The 19,157-nt window shown below is 43.8% G+C and overlaps 1 protein-coding gene across 1 annotated transcript in view; it reads left to right on the forward strand.

The window, feature by feature from the left end:
• Positions 1-6,415: 6,415 nt before the first annotated feature.
• The window catches only part of EMILIN2 (elastin microfibril interfacer 2), a 51,699-nt gene continuing 38,957 nt past the window's right edge, over positions 6,416-19,157 (forward strand). Inside the window, exons 1-2 of the mRNA XM_030336871.1 lie at positions 6,416-6,771; positions 7,315-7,437. Of these exons, the coding sequence (XP_030192731.1) occupies positions 6,638-6,771; positions 7,315-7,437 (257 nt within the window). The 5' untranslated portion in view covers positions 6,416-6,637. The remainder of the gene's footprint in view (positions 6,772-7,314; positions 7,438-19,157) is intronic.

The raw sequence follows: 19,157 nt of genomic DNA on the forward strand, positions 1-19,157 counted from the left end.
ACAGAAGAGGCTGCTGCAAGTAAAGTTTTGACTTACTGAAGACCAGTTCTTTCTCATTTTCTGATTTTATTATTTGCATTGACATTTATTAATGTTCCAGCCTTTTATAAAGGCTAAACATAGTGTGGCTTTCCGTTCATTTTAGGGCTCTTAGAATGACCCTTTAATTTATTGTCCAAACCCAGGCACTTTTGAAGATGAAAGGAGACACTAAAAATAATTAATAGTGTTAACTGATCCACAACAGGAGTAACCTGGGACTGGCCTAGGCAAATCAGAACATCTGGTCATTCTACCTATTGTTAGATAAGGGAAAAAGAGAACCAGTTTGTTTGTTTGTTTGTTTGTTTGTTTCTCCAACCAGCCTGTACTGCACTTTTTCCTCTTGTTCATTACTCCTGAACCCTACCTGGCCTCTCTGCCTCACCTACCCCCTGGCTACGTCTAGGACCACATGCCTTATAATCTAGCTAGTCTACCAGCTGAACCCTGCCTTTATTATTAAAAACATGGAAGGTACAAGGTTACATTAACTTGTACCCTTCCTCACTAGCGATTCCATTCACTTTTGATATCATAGATGACTTAAAGGAAAGCAGAACAAAAAATATAACACTTAGCTTAAACCCACACTTCTCAGGGCACCTGACTCGCTCAGTTGGAGGAGTATGTGACTCTTGATCTCAGAATTGTGAGTTTGGGCCCTACGCTGGGTGTAGAGATTACTTAAAGAAACTTAAAAAAAGAAAAAAAAACACCCACACTTCTCTGTCCTAATATGCAAATTTTCTGATTGCCTCAGATCTATTTCTTTATCACCTAACTAAACAGTTTTTACTATGGTATATTCCATGTACTGAATGTAACTATATGTTAAATCATTTCATACATGTATGTCCTGCATCTCAGTCAATTAAGATCATTTCATACATGTATGTCCTGCATCTCAGTCAATTAAGAAAGAACAAAATCTGCTTTTCCTCTCGCTCCCACATTGCCTGGTATAGTGTTAAATATACAGAACTTACCCAATCTGCTTACTGATAAAACGCATCTTTTGGCCACAAAATTGCAAGAACTTTTCCCCCTTATCCTCCCAAATGTAACATTTTTTTACTGCTCCCGGACTTAAGCTGAAATATAGTTCATCCTCACTATTCATAGATTCTGTATTTGTAAAATTGCCTACTTGCTAAATTTATTTTTAGATCCAAAAGCAATACTTTTAACACTTTCATAGTCATTTGTGGACTTGTCCAGAGTGGTAAAAACCTTCCTTGTCTGATGTGTGCATTCCCATTCAGTGAGACAGTGCTCTGCCTTCTTGTTTTCCCTCTCAGCTTATAAGTAAGTGTCCTTTTCATGGTAAATGTGGTGTCCCTTTTTGTTTGCCTTTTTGTACTTTTTGTTGGCAGTTTTGCTATTTAAAATGATCCCCAAACATAGTGCTGAAGTGCTAGCTAGTGTTCCTAAGCACAGGAAGGCTGTCATGTGCCTTATGGAGAAAATATGTATTAGTTAAGCTTGTTCAGGCATGAGTTACAGTGGTGTTGGCCATGAGTTCAATGTTGATGAATCGGTAATGTGTATTAAATAAGGTATCTTTAAATAGAAACACACATAAAACAAGGTTATGTATTGACTGGTTCACAAAAACATTGTGACCAGAGGCTTATAGGAACCTAACCCTGTATTTCTTATAGGAGCAATTGTTCTGTATTTGCTAATTCAGTGCTGGCAGCAACTTTATAGAACATACTACATTAAATAATGAAAACTGACCATACTTACATACAACATTGTTTAGAACTGCACAATCTGAAATACTAGAAAGTATCAATTTGCTCATGAATACTTTTCTGGTGAGTATAGATTGAGATTGTGCTAAAATATCATGTATTTCATAATCATCAAACACATTCTGCCTATTGAAAACATTTTGTTGGTTCCAGAATAATCAACTCTTATTCCATAAATAGATGATGAACTACAACATAGTTTGAGGTGGCTCATATAGGAAGACATTATGCCTAAGCTATTACAGCTCTCTTGGAAGCAAATAGAGTTCTAAGAGCCTATTTTTGTCAGTTATTTCTTATGAAGAAAAAATGTGTTCAAAACCACACCATAAGTGTGACAGCAATGAATTCCCAAACATATTATTTGGCTATAGGAAGCATTCTTAGAACAAGGAAACATCTGAAAAAAATTAAGAGATATGGAATTAGAAACAAATTTCATCTTTTTGAGGAAGAAGATGTCCACAATTGAGTTGCCTGATGATCTAAGTTTATTTTTGTGGAGTTACCAATCCAACCAAAGATCTCATTGAATTGTCTTAAAATAAATTTCTTTACAATGTAGAGGATGAAATCTCCTGAACAATAAACCAAGCTATATGTTTTCCCCTGGGGGCCAATAAAAAGAAAACTGGGCTGGAAGTCAAAAGCCCAGTATTGCATTCCCGACTATGACATTTAGAGTCATTCTGAATGAGTCACGCATGTGCCTTCATGGCAGCCATTTCTTTATATTTCTTACTTAGGAAAAACAACAACAACAACAAAAAAACTGTAGTAGATGGTCAGCTGCTCACTTCACTCGGCACAAAAAAAGAATGACAAAACTCCTGAACCTGACTGCAAATTTGTTGGCAGTGCTAGGGCAGTAACAGTAAGGATTATGAATATTTATCCTCCACTTGGCCCTTGTGTATGCCAGGCACTGTGCTAAGCAGTTTACGTGTGGTAACCCAACTAATCCTCCCAGTGGCCACACAAGGCTTGAACAGTATGTTAACTCCATTGCATGAGCTGTTAATGACACTGTTTGTTTTCAAGTGTGATTTCAGGCATGATTTAAAAATTTTTTTTTTCAACGTTTATTATTTATTTTTGGGACAGAGAGAGACAGAGCATGAACGGGGGAGGAGCAGAGAGAGAGGGAGACACAGAATCGGAAACAGGCTCCAGGCTCTGAGCCATCAGCCCAGAGCCTGACGCGGGGCTCGAACTCACAGACCGCGAGATCGTGACCTGGCTGAAGTCGGACGCTTAACCGACTGCGCCACCCAGGCGCCCCATCAGGCATGATTTTAACTTTTCACAGTTTTGAAGTTCTCATGTGATAGTTTATAATGTATTAAGTTACACACCCCTGATCAATATAGGGGAATTTGCTCCTGTTATCTCTCAAGAAAGATGATTAAAATAATGGCCACAATCCTTAACAATGTCATTAAATCAATCAATCGATAAATGAGATCAGTCTTGGTTTCAGAAGATTGGAGACTTTGAATCTTTAGGTATGTATAGTAAGTGGGATATTTGTAAGTGATTAAATTTAGAAAAAAAAATTGAAGAGATCAGTTCTTTATTCTGTTTTGGTCTATTTTAGCAGTCTTTGACAAGACAGGAAAGTACCTGTTTGTAAATTTTGAAGTCTAGGGTCTTCTCTCTGAATTCATTCTGAAGGTGTCTTATGCAATGCGATGCCTATATCAAATGTAACTAAATGAAATTGTATCAACCAAACTTCATCATCCCAAAACAAATCAAGCTAAATAGTGCAGTTAATTTTTCTCAGAGATATTTCTGTCTCTTTTTCCCTACCAAGCTGCATTTCTTTTTAATGTAGGGCATCTTATCACTAACTTATGAATGTGTAAGACATTTTCTTAGGGTGTATTATGTTAGGAATGCTTTGCAATCAAAATTTATTCAAGATATCCAGTCTTCAAGGACTTTCTTTTTCTATCATTAGATAAGCAGCACAAAGAAGTGGTAAAGACACATAAAAGTACACCTCGAAGTTGTTGGAGCAGGGGGCGGGAGGGGAGGGCTTCTTTTTGGAGTTCTCGAGAGCAAAGACAAGAAATGGGAAGGATGGGACACCCAGGCTGGTCTTATGACTCTTGACCACATACATCCTAGATACGAATCGGTTCATCTTGATCAAATGTCATGTGCTCGGATGACTGAATGCGAGGATGGGGGAAAGTATGCCCCTGCTGCCTCTGTAATCACTCACCCTCCTCCACCAAGTAACTAAAGGGGAATCTGGGGGTTCTGGGAGCCCAGCAGGCTCATTGCTTCATGAGACATGCCCCTAAGTACAGAGCCTGATGCGCGTTTTTATCATGACCAATAGTGAGGGAATAGATTTTAGGAAGTAGGTCTAACTTTGCATTTTTGCTTTAGCTAAGTTGGTCACACAGTTAAGTGTGGAACTTACTATGGGGCACTTTGATTTTAAAAGCAGAAGAAACTCCTTCAAATTGTGATAGGAAACTGACAGTTTTCAAGTGCTTATTTAAAGTAGTTGGCGGCTTCTAAAGAATTCACACTTACAGCCTTCTCCCAATTATAACCCTATTATTCCTTATGGCTGGGGCCACATGGCCCACCCAATTAGTTTGTTTCCTCCTGTGCTTAAGGTCTCTATCCTCAGGAATCTTCCCACTGCTTTCTGGAAGAGCAATTTCTGGTTCCTGAGTTTGATGTGTCCCTTCCTGTAGCTAGAGAAGAGAAAGGGAAGAGGGTCCCTTGGGATCTTGGCCTCAAATCCTCCTGAGAGCCAAGTCTTCTTCCATCTTCCCAGAGCAGCCCCATGCCAGGTACACATGGGCATGTGTCTGGAGAAACACACTGTCTCACTTCATTGACTACACATCAGAAATTGTATACACTGCACTGTACAGGAATTCCTGGAAGTTCTGTAAACACAGAGCTCAGGTCAGTTTGGGCTCACTTGTGAACGCTCACTATCTTCATACAATGCCTAGCATGTAACAGATGCTCAGAATAAAATTTATCTACTGATAAGTGCCATTTATAACTGACTAAATACAGTATTATGGTCATCTCAGTGGAAAGTTGGTCCTCAAACTCTTGGAGTAGACTGCAGCTTCTTAAGCCTCCTAGTATAACTTTAATGGAAAAAATAGCTTTGACTTCATCAGTCCAACTTACTCTCACATTTGAGAATGACCTGTACTGAAGTTGTGGTTGTTAGCTGCTGGTTGTAGACACACATCATTTGTGTGTGTGTGTGTGTGTGTGTGTGTGTGTGTGTGTGTGTGTGACTCTCCTTCATTTCTGTGCTGTTTCTTCCCTTATGACACTCATCAACAAAAATGGTGTTAGGATGGGGAGGAGGGGGAAGTCATAGAAAGATGCAGCCCAGGTTATGCGAGACCACTTTTTATCTCTTTCTGTGATTTTTCCCCTCAGGGTGATTCTTTTGAAGACTTGGATGACTTCAGTCCAATATTTGTCTGATCTTCCATTGAGAAAGTTCATGGAGACACTATGTCCTTACATGGTATAATTTTCTGCTTGGCTCTTGTGAAGTTTCTACTTAGGGAATTTTCTTTCTTCCATTTGCAAATCAAAAGGCCCAACAACATCATCAAAGCCTATTAGAAATAAAATGGACCTAGGGCTTCGTTGAGGGAGCATAGCAAATGTTCATTGTCCATATAACAATTCACAGCCAACAGCAACCTGTTTACTCACAGATACTGTAGTTAGTTTGTGCAGCCCGCAAATAACCTCAATCTAGTGTTTATTAGAGCAGGTTAACTCAAATACATCCCCGGAATACAGGCACTTTGGCAGGGATTTTATGTAACATTTTTCTGTGGAGTTGTTTGATCCCCAAAAGAAATGGGTAGACATTAGTGGAACTCAAGAATAGGCAGAAAATACGAAGGTAAGTGAAAAGATGAACGTCTGGCAGTGTTTGAACGGTTAGGAGCAAATGTGACCGTTGTGGAGTAAATGTCTTTAACGTTGACAGAAAAAGAAAGTTCAGAGTAGGACATCAGAAGCAGAGGCTGTGAGATTATCTTTCAAAAATCAGTGTAGCATTTATTAGAGTCTGATGCTGTTGTGAACTGGTGGGGCTGTCCCCTGCTGCCCTGCACGTTGACTTGGAAACTGAAATGGACGCACGAGGCAGAGTTGAGTAAAGAGAAGACCCGTGTTCATTTCCCTGTAAACTCTTGTAATTCCAAATGTGAGGGAATGGCCACGTCTTGCCAGAAGAGGAAACCCGAGTCGAGTCCTCCCAGGGACTGATAAAGATGTCCCTCACTCGCTCCGGGGAGCCGGCACCCGGGCACAACAGGCACGACGCGAGGACTGCCAGACTCGCCGACTGCGGCCACTTCCCCAGGGGCCGGGGCGCGCCTGCTGGAAGGTGGGAGGCGGAGTTGCTCCGCTTCTGGGAAGAGACCAAAGGAATGAGTAATTGGAAATTCTGTAACTTAGACCCTTCTCCTAAACTCTTCAGCCCTTTCACCCCAAACCCCCTGCCGAGAGGCAAGGGCACCAGAGACGGGGAGCCGTGGTGGAGGGAGAGTCACGTTTCGGAGAGGGAAGTGAAATAAAGAGGGCGGCACCCGGGGGGGACCTGTGCGTCATTGAGGGACCGAGGAGAAGCGCGGGCGCACGGGGTGGAAAAGGAGAAGTGGGAGCTAGAAGCCGGAGGGGGCGGCCGCGGAGCGGGGGCGCCGAGGAGCGCCCGAGCCTCCTGCCTTCTCCGGCCGCGCCCCGTCCGCCCGCAGCCTCGCGGAGCTAGCCTCGACCCGCCGCGCTCCGGTTCCGGCAGGCGGGGCGCGCTCGCCGCGCGCAGAATGTGGCCGAGGACAAGGCTCTGGCCCCGCGCGCCCTGGCGCTGGGCGTTGGCGCTGCTGACCCTGGGCGGTGCGGGGCTGTGCCATGCCGGCCCGCAGCCCATGCACCCCGCGCGGCCGGGCGCCAGGAACAAGTAAGTGTGCGGTCCTTCTCGCTCCCAGCACTGCGATGCTCCTTCCAAGAGCCCTGGGCCCCCGCCCACCCCCACTCTCCACTAGCAGCCGGCCCGCAAGCTCCATGCCAAAGGCGATGAGCAGCAGCCGGGGGGTCCCCCTCGGGCTGCCCCGGCGGCGGCGCCTCCCCCGGGACCGTGCGCTCTACCGTCGGCGCGAGGCGTCCCGGGTAACCTCGCCTGCGCTCCAAGCAGCGCTGCCTCCGGGGCTAAGGGGCGCAGAGAGTGTCCCGCAGAGCAGGGCGATCCCAGGAATTACTGAAGCCCTGGGACCGTAGGCGCTTTTCTTTTCCCTGTCTTTTGTCGGCTTAAGGTACACGCTCCCCAAAGGCGCAGCCGCGTACCCTCCTGATGGCCGCTTTGTCGGGCTCCCACCTCCGCAGGGACCGCGGGCTCCGTGACCCTCAATGCGCCCGCTGCCCTATCGGCTTGCCCCGGCTCCCCCAGCCTCGTTGTTCTCTGGGTTGACACTGTGTCCTTCTCGCTCTCTCTCCTTCACCCCAGGAACTGGTGCGCCTACATCGTGAACAAGAACGTGAGCTGCTCTGTGCTGGAGGGAAGTGAGAGTTTTATTCAGGCTCAGTACAACTGTCCCTGGAACCAGATGCCCTGTCCGTCCGCGCTGGTGTAAGTCGTTGAGCCTAGGAGCTGGCGGAGTGCGCCAGGGCCTGGGCGGTGGGTGGCGTCGGAGCGTTGAGCTCTGGCCCATCCGTAAATCTTTTCCAGAGTGGGAGAAAACTCAGCAGCTGAAAAGTCTGAGCGCTGAGCGGGGTCCCAGGCATGCTGGGGGTATTTTGGAAGCGTGTGTTGCCCTGAGTGTGGAGGATGCGCACAACTTGCGAGCTTGTGATCACCGGGGCATGGGAGGGGTGAACAAAGCTCCCACCCCCACCTCTCTGTTGTTTTTTTTTTTTTTCTTTCAATTTTATTACTAACATAAGGCAGCTGGACCTAATTAGATCCATATTGTGTGTTCTGGGGCACGCAGAAGGTTCCAAAATGTATACTGCTAAAAACTTTGAAATGTAGGATTAGCTGAGAGGTTTGTTCCATCTCGTGTCCTAAAACAGGCGAGTTTTGTCCAAATGTCCCCATAAAACGGACCTCTTCCAGTGTTGTCGCTCTCTAAACTGAAGTCCCAGCTATAACTTGCTTAAAAGTGAGTTGCTGTATTTTTCATGTTAGATTTGGGGATTCGGCCAAGAGGTCGTCAGGGGAAAATAGTCTTCTTGTTGGTGAAAATCATCTTTCTGCTTATAAAGATTTCACCATCTTAAAAAAAAAAAAAACAAAACAAAACAAAGAGGAAGCAATGCAATAGAATGCAAATTCTGTTAAATACATCACACTCATTCAATTGTCTTCCGGCAAGCCTTTGTGTTTTTGTGTAAGTTATCAGAGGATAAGCGTTGTGAATCAATGGCTGTTGGGGAACGCATGTGATGGTTGCAATTATTTGTTTCCCCCTAAGAATAAGTTGTTTGTCTTAGAGCACAGTTGTCATTACAGCAAAGAATAGCCAGTAGGCGGATCTGTCTTTGGCAAGGCAAAGGGACAGACTGAAACTGGACTCCAGAAAACCTTATTCCAGAAGGCAGTAGATGAGCCTTCGGGCTTGTGGGGTGGAAGTGGTCTCTGGATGGTTCCACTTGGGCTGTGGTGGGAACTGCAAATCGGGAAGGGGTTGTTCCTGTTAGGCCAACAGCAACAACCTAGAAGAGACCCCCACTTTCAAATAGAGAATCAGGCAGAAATGGAATCTCTGGCTCATGACTTGGATTTCTCAGAGAGGCACAGCACTGTCATATCGCCAGTATCTCTAGGTGGTAATTTGTAGACCTCACAGTCCATGGCCGGCAGTCACTGAAATGAGAATCAAGTAAGATTTTTACGTTGTGGTAGAGACATGAACCAAGTATTCAACACAATTTGAACGGGTTTATTTAAAATTAGAATTATTAGTCAGGAATATTTCATTTGTTTCACACAAGAACTACATTTTATGATTTGCTATAATCTCAATACTTCCTTGTGGTGACTCAGATAAATGAATTTTTCATTTGGAGAGGTAATGCTTTTCATTTAAAAGATGTTTTTTCTTTTAAGGTTTCTGAAATTATTTTAGCGCTTGCAAAATCAAATGATGATTTAATTGTTGTATTTGACCATAACTCAGTGAAAAAGATTCTTTGTCGTCAGTGAGGAGCAAATCACCTCCAGATCTCAGGTTAAATGGGAGGCAGTTGGAGCATATTTTCACCACCTACTGGGAAAGACAACAAACACTGCTTTAAGAAATGATAGATGTTTCTGTTGTTTGACTTTTTAAAAAATTTTTTAAGGTTTTATTTATTTTTGAGACAGAGACAGAGTGTGAGTAGGGGAGGGGCAGAGAGTGAGGGAGACACAGAATCCGAAGCAGGCTCCAGGCTCTGAGCCATCAGCACAGAGCCCGATGTGGGGCCCAAACTCACAAACCATGAAATCACGACCTGAGCTGAAGTCAGCTGCTTAACCGACTGAGCTACCCAGGTGCCCCTGTTTCTGTTGTTTTATTAAATAAAATCAAAATAAGTGACCTGGGTGTTTTTCTTCACTAATAGCAACATTCAAACACAATTCAAGTGTGTTTTTACACTTTAGACACTGCATTGTAAGTGCGAAATTTAAAAAATAAGACAGTTTTAGCTGATCAAGCTGAAAATGTTGAAATTAACTAATTCAGTGTTGACTTTTTTCTGTTTCCTTAGAGCTAGGAAAGGAATGGCTTATCTTATTTTTTAATTACTAAATGTTTCCTAAATTTTTATGATTGGTGGATGATTGAAGTCAAAGCCACTGTATACTTAAAAGGCTGTTTAACATGGAATTTCCTAGGTATTTCAGATAAATCCAGAAGCCCGAGCAACTTCTCTTCTTTCACGGGTGTTGTCAGTAGAGGTCTCCTCAGAACCTGAGATGTATGGAAGTGAAGGTCCTTTGGAAACTAATCCTGCAGTTACTGAGGGATACTTTCCAGTGGTGTTAGAAGTGCAGGGCTGGAGATGTTGGAGCTAGAATGCAGATGGGCAGCTGGTGCTGGCTTAGCGCCTGGGAGTGACAGGTGTGTGCCAGCAAGGCCTTGAGAGAGTTGGGGCAGAGTGGAGTTTCTAGGGATGGTGGAGGGAAAGGAGCAAGAGGAGCCAGGAAGGGGAGAGAGCAAAGCCAAGTCTTTGGAGGAAGAGACCACATCTTAGAGACTTCAGGAGGAGAGATCTGGAGGCTAAGGGGCCCAGTGAGGCCAGTGGCTTTAACTAGCAGGGAGAAATTGCTTCTGCAGAAAGGACAGTTTCAGGTCAGTGGTGGACGGGCATTGTAACTTGTGTGAGGTTAAGAGAGTAGGTCAAGAGGAAACTCAGGTTACAAAAGAATCAAATGTATCTCAAAGGCTTTGGTGGAAAAAGAGAGTTGGGGCACCTGGGTGGCTCAGTCAGTTAAGCGTCTGATTTAGACTCAGGTCATGATCTCACAGCTCGTGAGTTCAAGCCCCACGTCGGGCTCTGTGCTGACAGCTCAGAGCCTGGAGCCTGCTTCGAATTCTGTGTTTCCCTCTCTCTCTGCCCCTCCCCTGCTCATGCTCTCTCTCTCTCTTTCTAAAATAAATAAATATTTTAAAAGATTAAAAAAAAGAAGAAGAAAAAGAGAGTTGATAGTAGCCAAGCAGGTGAAGCACACTGCATGTTCTAGGACAGAAGTAGAGAAGCCAAGGGAGACCCCAAATCAGCTGGGAAACAAGAGGTTTTATGGGGAAGTCCATAGAAATAAGGGGAGAACATCTATGCCTGGTCATGACTGAGCCTCTGCAGGCATGTGCATTTCCAAAAGGTTTAGACTTTGTTCCATTTGTGTATATGAAGAACCTTCGATTCCAGATTGCAGATTTGGACATCTTTCTGTGACAGTGGGAACAGTGAAGGTTTTTGTATATGTGGGGATTTTGAGTGATCATTTTCCCTGAAACTGTAAAGACACTTCTATGTGTCAAGCACTGCATCAGGGCTTTTTATTCTGTATGAGGTTATTTAATTCTTGCAACAACCCTTCAAGATGAATGCCATGGTCCCCATTTTGCCAATAAGGGTCTTGTCTACAGGTCATGTGATGGTAAATGGCTGAGCTGCCCACAAATCCAGGGCTGCTGGCCTTTGTGGACTGGCCTTTGTCCCCCCTAGCAGTGGAAGATGCATTTGTTTGTTTTAGTGCGTACCTTTGGTGAATTGCACTATATTCAGCTATCAAGAACACTGATACCTTCTTTCATGGAAGGCAATTCCCACGTAAAAGTGAGAGCTGTGTGTATGGCTGTGCACTTAAATATCTTTATTGTGGGTTATTTGCTATTATGCATTGGACTATCTCATTTTTCATACTCTTCGTTAGGCTCCAGTTGGTTTCTTCTTTAAATGTTTCCCAGTTTTACTGAGGTGTAATTGACATGCAGCACTGCATAAGTTTAAGGTATACAGCCTGGTGACTTACATATGTTGTGAAATGGTTGCCACAGTAAGTTAACATCTGTCATCTCCTAGATACAAAAAAAAAAAAGAAAAAAAGGAAGAAATATTTTTTTTTCCTTGCAATGCAACCCTTAGGATCTACTCTTAACGGATTTAAACATACTATATAGCAGTGTTAACTACATCGATCATGTATGTTACATCCCTAGGAATTTAGGTTACAACCGGAAATTTGTACTTTTGACCATCTTCATCCATTTCCCTCTCACCCCACCCTTGCCTCTATTAACCACAAATCTGATTTCTTTTTTCTGTGAGTTTGTGGTGTTTCTAGATTCCACATGTAAGTGAGATCATACAGAATTAGTCTCTCTGACTTACTTCACTAACCATCATCCTCTCAAGGTCCATCCATGTCACATGGTAGGATTTTCTTTTTTCTATGTTTATTTTATTTTTGACAAAGAGTGTGTGTGTGTGTGTGTGTGTGTGTGTGTGTGTGTGTGTGTGTGTGCGCGCGCGCGCGCCTGCAAGCAGGGGAGGGGCAGAGAGAGGAAGACAGGATCCAAAGCAGGCTCTGCACTGACAGCAGGGAGCCCCATGTGGAGCTTGAACTCACTAACGATGAGATCATGACCTGAGCCGAAGTCAGATGCTTAATAGACTGAGCCACCCAGGTGCCCTGGATTTTTTTTTTTAATGGCAGAATAGTATTCCATTGTATGTATATATCACAACTTTTTTATCCATTCATCCGCTTAGGTTGTTTCCATGTCTTGACTATTGTAGATAATGGTGCTGTGGACGTGGGGAGCAGAGGTCTGTTTAACATAGAGTTTTTGTTTCCTTTGTATATATACCAAGAAGTGAAATTGCTGGATCATATGGTACTTTTAATTTTTTGAGGAATCTCCATACTGTTTTCCATAGTGGCTTGACACGTTTACAGTGCACAAGGGGTCCCTTTTCTCCACATCCTCAGCAGCCTTTATCTCTTGTCCTTGTGATGTCTTATTTTAATAAAGTATTCAGGGTTGACTTGGGTGAAAATACCACCCCCCCCCCCCGGAGCATATTATTATAATGAGAGCAGCCCCTTCATCACATCTATTCCACGGGGGCATTATCTCCATTCTACAGAGGGTCATGTAGTTAGGAAGTAGCCCATTCGGGATCCATATCCAGTCATATTTCCAAGCCTTAGGCTCTTCCTCCTGCATACTCCGTGGCCCCTTACTGTCTGGACCCACCCAAGGGTGTGTGAGTGTGATGCCTGCCACAGAGCATGCTGGGACATTGGCACCTCTGGTGAGATGGGAAGGGAAGGATGAGGGTCTGAGGTTTCCTAGATCCCACTATACACAGGCTGGTGGTGTTCGGGGGTACTGCTGGCTAGCAGACAGTGCTATCTTCTTCCTTTGGGCTAGGCATGGTTTCCTTTCATGCAGCATTCATGCTTTGTGGCAGTAGTTTCAGAGAGTCCGGAACCTCCCACTCTACTTGCGTCGGTCCAGCTGACTGCTATTAGTATTTGAGGCATTTGGGGGCGTCCTGCTGTGTGGAGCAGCTGCCTTGTAGGTGAGGACATCCGGGCATCCCAGATGTAAGGCAGGATTATTCTCCTGTATTCGCTTTGCTCCCAGCTGAGGGCTGAGGCTCCGTAGGGTGGGGTTTCCTACTCCCTGAGCCCACAAACTGACGGGTTTATCAGCATCTACCCAACCCCACTCCTGCCCTCTTCTTGGGTGTGTTGCATCTGGGTGGAATTTTTCCTATGAGCTCTTTAAAAGAATCTCATCAGTTGGGGGAGGAACTGGGTGGGACTAACTAGGGGAGCCTGTTCTGCTGTGATAACACAGAAGAAGAATTTGTGAATTTGTAGCAGGTGTGAGTTCTAAGTGCTGAGTTCCAGAACTCCTCTAATTCTCAGATTCCAAGGGGAGCAGATGGTCATTCAGTTGGAAGAAAAGTTGTCTATTAGGAGGCAATCTCAGCCAGGAAAAGCTCGTAAAAAAAAAAAAAAAACAAAAAACACAAAAAACGCACGCACACACACAAAGAACACTTAAGGCTGCGAAAATAATGAGGGCTTACATCTTCTAGAGCCAATCCTACAGTTTCTCTATCTCCCGGAACAGAATTCCATTCAATTGGAAAACGTGCCTCTTGGGTGTGTAACTTCAGGGGAATTGGTTTTCCTTCAGCTTTTAAACATCTTGCAATCAATTGGCTGTAAAGAGCTTTGCTCCTTGGTTTTGAGGGTAATTTGAATTGATGAGGGAAGGCTGAGCTAGCCCACGTGCCTGAGGCCTTCACTCACAGTGCCCAGACCCCATGAGCCCAGTACACTTGCCTCCTTCCTTCGGTCGACCTTCCTTCTCATCCTTCCGGGCTGCTTCTGCACTGCTGACCTGGAATCTTCTGACCTTCCTTTTAAGCTTCCTGGTAAATCGGATGCTAGGTTTGTAGAGCCCTTCTACAGTCGTTATTTTATTTTCTTTTCATAAATTCAGCCAGATTATTTAGGGCAGAGACTGGGGTCTTGGAAAAAGAACTTTATGGTTATTGGCTACGTTTTCCACCTTTCTGATCTTGGAGAGAAGTTAATGGGATTCAAATAGAGGTCACAGTCTTAAGAAAGACAGTTGCTTCTCATTAAACCCTGTTTTGGTCCCCTTAGTTGGTCTTTCTCCACTGATCTATTCCACTGTGTTGGCACTTGGTAAATCAACTAAAATTCTGAAATAGCCAGAAAAGGGGAGGTGAGTGGGAGCAAACATCCCCTGAAGGAGTCCCTCTAGGGGCTGCCTGGTGTGGACAACATGTTCTGGAAGAGGAAATAAAAAACTTGGCTTCTGGCCTGAGCTCTACCACCACTGAGCTGTATGACTTCAGGCAAGTCCTTCAACCTGTCTGAGGTATGTTTTTTGCTTTTTGTTTTGTTTTTTTTTTTTTTTTTTCCATCTCTACATTACTAGTGGGATACCGTAGCTGACAGAACTTGTTAAAAGTGCACTATCATACTCATATAGGGTATACTCAGCAGGAATGTCTCATGAACACGCCTATTCTCATCGTTTGGAGTGTTGTTGCCTCTCAGGTGGGCTCATCTTTGAAGGCTTTGAGTTTGAAATCAGTGCTTCTGGACATGTTAGAGGCTGAGGTGCTAAAAAATGAAATAATTTCACGGGGCACCTGGCTGGCTCAGTCGGGGGAGCATTGGACCCTTGATCACTGGGTGGTGAGTTCAAGCCCCATGTTGGGATTAGAGCCCATTAATAAAATAAAATCAAGAGAAATAAATTCGGTAAACTAAGATAATTAAGCAAATGAAATGAAATGAAAATCAACTTTTAGACATGAAGCTAATAACTTAGAGATTGCTTTGGAAGGCAGAGCCAGTTATGGTTTCTTTGGGGAATGAACGTAAATGAATACAGTCAATTTAAAGTGAACGTTCCACTTGCCGTGGGCGCTGAGTGCTGCTTCTGCAGATGCGTGCCTGCCTGTGGTAGCTCAGCAGAGAGCTAGCTGGGATGTCCCAGGTTTCATGAGCAGTGGGCGAACGCTGCCCATCCTCCCGCCACCTTTCAGCCCGCCACCACGCTGCTCTAACCCTTTGCCTTTAGAAAAAAGCCCTCTTCCTCGGGTTGGTAACAGCAGGATGTTACGTTTACTGAGTGTGAATAATGCAGTAGGTACTGCACCTGGCAGATCCCAGAGTTTTACATACTGTATTTTAAAACCTAGGGGCACCTGGGTGGCTCAGTCGGTTAAGCATCCGACTCTTGATTTCAGTTCAGGTCATGATCTCATGGTTTATGAACTTGAGTCCTACATCGGACTCTGTGCAGACAGTGCAGAGCCTGCTTGGGCTTCTCGCTCACTGGCGCGCGCTCTCTCTCTCTCTCTCTCTCTCTCTCTGTGTGTCCCCCCCACCCTTACTCATTCTCTCTCTCTCTCTCAAAAATAAACATTCAATTTTTGTAACCTAAAGCTGACAGACTATGCCAGTGTTCAGACGACTTACAGACTGTGACCCAAATGTGCTGATTTATTGCTGGTCCAAACACACACTGACGTTTTTACTACTTGGAATTAACTGCTTCTGTCCTTGGTGAAGCAGCCTTCTGGAGTTAAAAATAGCAAAGAACCACTTGATAAGAGGAGGTGAACCTGACTTGTCCTTATAAAGCACAATTTTCCTGGATGGCTCGAGAGAGGAACATAGTAGTTGTCAATGTGACAGCAGTGTATATGTTGGAGGAAAATAATGAAATGATTGAAGTGAAACTCACCCATAAGTTTTCTTCTTTCCTTCCTGTTTTACAGTGGTGACGGGCGCTGGAAAAAAGTAGGGAGAGTTCAAACTCACCAAATCCCTAGTTTGGAAATGCTGTAGAAGCAAACTTTTCTGGGTGTGTTAGAATCCGGCTGTTCTTTTTTTTTAATTTTTTTCCCCTACTTTCCACTAAGAAAATATTAGATTAGGGAATACGCCTAAAAAGTATTTTCTGCAGTGTCAGCCTTTCAGGGCAGTATATTTTACTAGGCATTTGGTTAAGAGACCAGTGGTTTTAGGTGAAGCCTTCTCAGGCTGACCATTTCGATGAAAGGGAATTTTCTATGCGACCTGTTTCCTAACAGTCCCCATCTTCGTACATATTTGTGATTGTCCAGGGTCTGCTGAATGGGCTTTATTTGGTTGCCTTTTACAGCAATTTGCTCACAGTCCGTTATAAAACAAGGTTCTAGAGATTCCTTCTTGCTGCAACTTGTTTCTCTACAGCTGCCCAGCAGGGATGCTGTTGAAGGATCATGGGATAGGGACCTACATTCTTTTTTTTTTTTTTCCCCCTAAACTGTAGTGAAAATGCCACTTGTTTTTCTGCTGAGGTTTTCCATGTATCTTGAAAACAGAGCCCCATAGCTGTGGCCGTGATTGCAACAGAACCCAGGGCGGGGTGAGTTTCACAATCTAGCGATCGCGGGAGATCTTTTCACCATTAAAGTGTTTCTCTGGCTAGTGTCCGTGTCAACGCAAAGAGCTCTCACGTGCTGGTGGAATGAAGGCTTTGGGCAGGGAGGCAGAGCGGAGCCTTTCTGAGTATTTTGAACATTCCAGAATCTCCAGTCTGGCCAGCTGTCCTGACAGCGTTCAGGTTTGTTTATGCGTCAGGGGGCCTGCTTTTCAGCTGCTTTTCCAGCAGCTTTCCAGGACAACAGCGCCAGGTCAGAGCTCTGGCTTGGTCATGACAAACGAGGCACCCTTTTCCCATCCCAACACTCTGCATCATCTTCTGGCAACTCACAAGATATTTGCGAGTCGTTCCGTTGCATTATTGCAAAAACGGCGAGATATAACCCAGATGCCTTGCTCACTGGAGGTGCAGGAGGGAAGGCAGAAACACCATCTATGGCTTGTTTCCTGAACCAAATAGCATGGCACCCTCTAAGCACCTCTTGTCAGAATTGTCACTGAGAAAATAATAATCCCAAAGAGTAGTCATCCCTTGTCATATTTTAGAATGCTAATTTATATCTTTGATGTTTTGTGTGTTATTTAATATAAATGACAATTTGAAGGCTGTTATAAAAAAAGAAAATTGTTTTGACTATCTTCCTTAGTCACCGATCCATACCTTTGAAAGTACAAAAATAAATATTAGGTCTAAACCCCCAACAGATAAAGCAAATGGTTAAAGCAAAAGAGTAATCCAATATGTTAAAAAAAAAAAAAAACACTAAAAACTTTAGTTAGATCCTCATTTTGAAACTGTGAAAAAGACTTAATGCTGTGGTTTTGGTTTCTACTGGTAGAAACTTCGCTTAAATATAGATTTAATTTTATTTATTTATTTATTTATTTATTTTAAGCTGAGCTATATTATTAGATAGTCAGGGCAAGACTATCTGGTACTTGATTTCACAGTCCTGAAGAGATTTAAGGCACCCTAATGCAAAAATGCATGTGTATGTGTGTGTGTGTGTGTGTGTATATGTGTGTGTGTGTGTGTGTGTGTGTGTATATATATAAAATATATATATATTATATAATATATTATATATGACATATATATATTATACAAAACAGCTTTATTGAGGTATGATCTACATACACAAACCATACATGTTTAAAGTTGTGTAATTAAATGTTTTGATACGTGTATGCACCCTTAAAGCCAAGATCATAATCAAGACATTGAATATAACCATCTCTCCCAAAAGTTTCCTCATGCCCCTTGGCAATCCTTCCCTCCAGTTTCTCCCCACATACTCCCTAGGCAACTGCTGATCTGCTTTCCATAGGTAAGTTTGCATTTTCTAGAGTTTTTATGTAAATAGTCATACAGTATGTACTCTTAGGTTAGCCTTTAGCCTTTGTTCACTCCACAATTATGTTGAGGTACATCGTGTTGTACTATGTATCAATAGTTGATTACTTTGTATTGTTGAGTACTATTCCTTTGTATGCGTATACCACCATTTGTATATGGTTTTTGTAGCTGGGGACTTCCTTGTGGCAAAATGGTGTAGAAAATCATTTGTATTGATAGCAAGGTCACTTCTCTGATTTTTCTGAAGGCAAATTAGATGGTAAATATCTAACAGATGAGAGCATAGATAAAACTATAGTGGAGTGAGAAAAACGCATTTCACACTTATAACCCTGGAAAATGTTGGATTTAGGCCACATAATTAACTTAAGCCACTTCGAATTGGCAGAAAACTCAATAGGGTAAAGAAGACTTCTTTGCGGACTGTTGGTCACTCAGTTTCATTAAATATTTTTATGAAAGGACTATGTGTGGCCCAGGACTAGGCCCCATTGGGACCCAGGAAGGAACCCAACCTCTCTCTTGCTCTCCGGAAGTCAGTGAAATGAGACATAGAGAGAAATAACTATAAAATAAAAGGTAGAAACTAGAATTGCTATACAGAAGTACAAATAGCTGAGGATGTTCAGAGGTGGAAGGAATTATTCCCAGCCAGGAGGAATCTGAGAACATGTTTGCAGGTGATGACATCTTAGCAGGACTTTGAAAGATTGTTCTAGTTGAATATGTGCAGAGTTGAGAAGACACCAGCATAAAACAAGAAAACATGGGCTGGGGCCTAGAGGTGGGAGATGAAGGGGCGTCCGCAGGCCAGGCTCCTCCCGAGGGCTGAGAGAAGGTGCTGCTCAGGGCTGTTCTCCCTGGCTGGTAGATGGTCACCTTCCTGCCAGTGTCTGTCACATCCTTTCCCTCTGTATGTGTCTCTGTGTCTGAGTTTCCTCTTATACACACACCACTCATTGGATTAGTGAGGCCCATCCCAATGGCCTCATTTTAACTTGATTGCTTGTGTAAAGCCCCTATCTTTAAATAAGGTCACATTCTGAGGGACTGGGTGGGGGTGAGGACTCTAACAAATCTTTTTGGAGATGACAATTCAACCTGTAACAGCCAGTGTTAGGAGGTTAGGCTTTATCATTTAGGCAAAGGGGAGTCATGGGAAGTTTTTGTTTTGGGACACCATCAGAACTTTGCTTCCAAATGCTGATCAGGCAATGTGTGCAAAGTAGATTTGAGCGGGGAGAAGGAGGGGTGTGGGCAAGGGGTGGTGGGAAGGGCATTGTCAGGAGACTGGCCTCAGTCCCTGTCGGACCTGTGCTGGGTGTGGTGGGGGAAGCAGACCAGGCAATGCAGAGGTTGAGAAGCAGCGGCCCAGTCTAATGGCCAGGTGACCTCTCCTCTGTGTTTAAGTGCAACAGCACTGTGTGGGGGTGAGGGTACATAAAGAGCTGTCACTGAGTGATCTGTGTGGTCTGTTGTCAAGGGTATTGATAAAAAGGACCACGTGTTGTGA

The sequence above is a fragment of the Lynx canadensis genome, chromosome D3, assembly GCF_007474595.2.
Source record: "Lynx canadensis isolate LIC74 chromosome D3, mLynCan4.pri.v2, whole genome shotgun sequence".
Lineage (NCBI taxonomy): Eukaryota > Metazoa > Chordata > Mammalia > Carnivora > Felidae > Lynx > Lynx canadensis.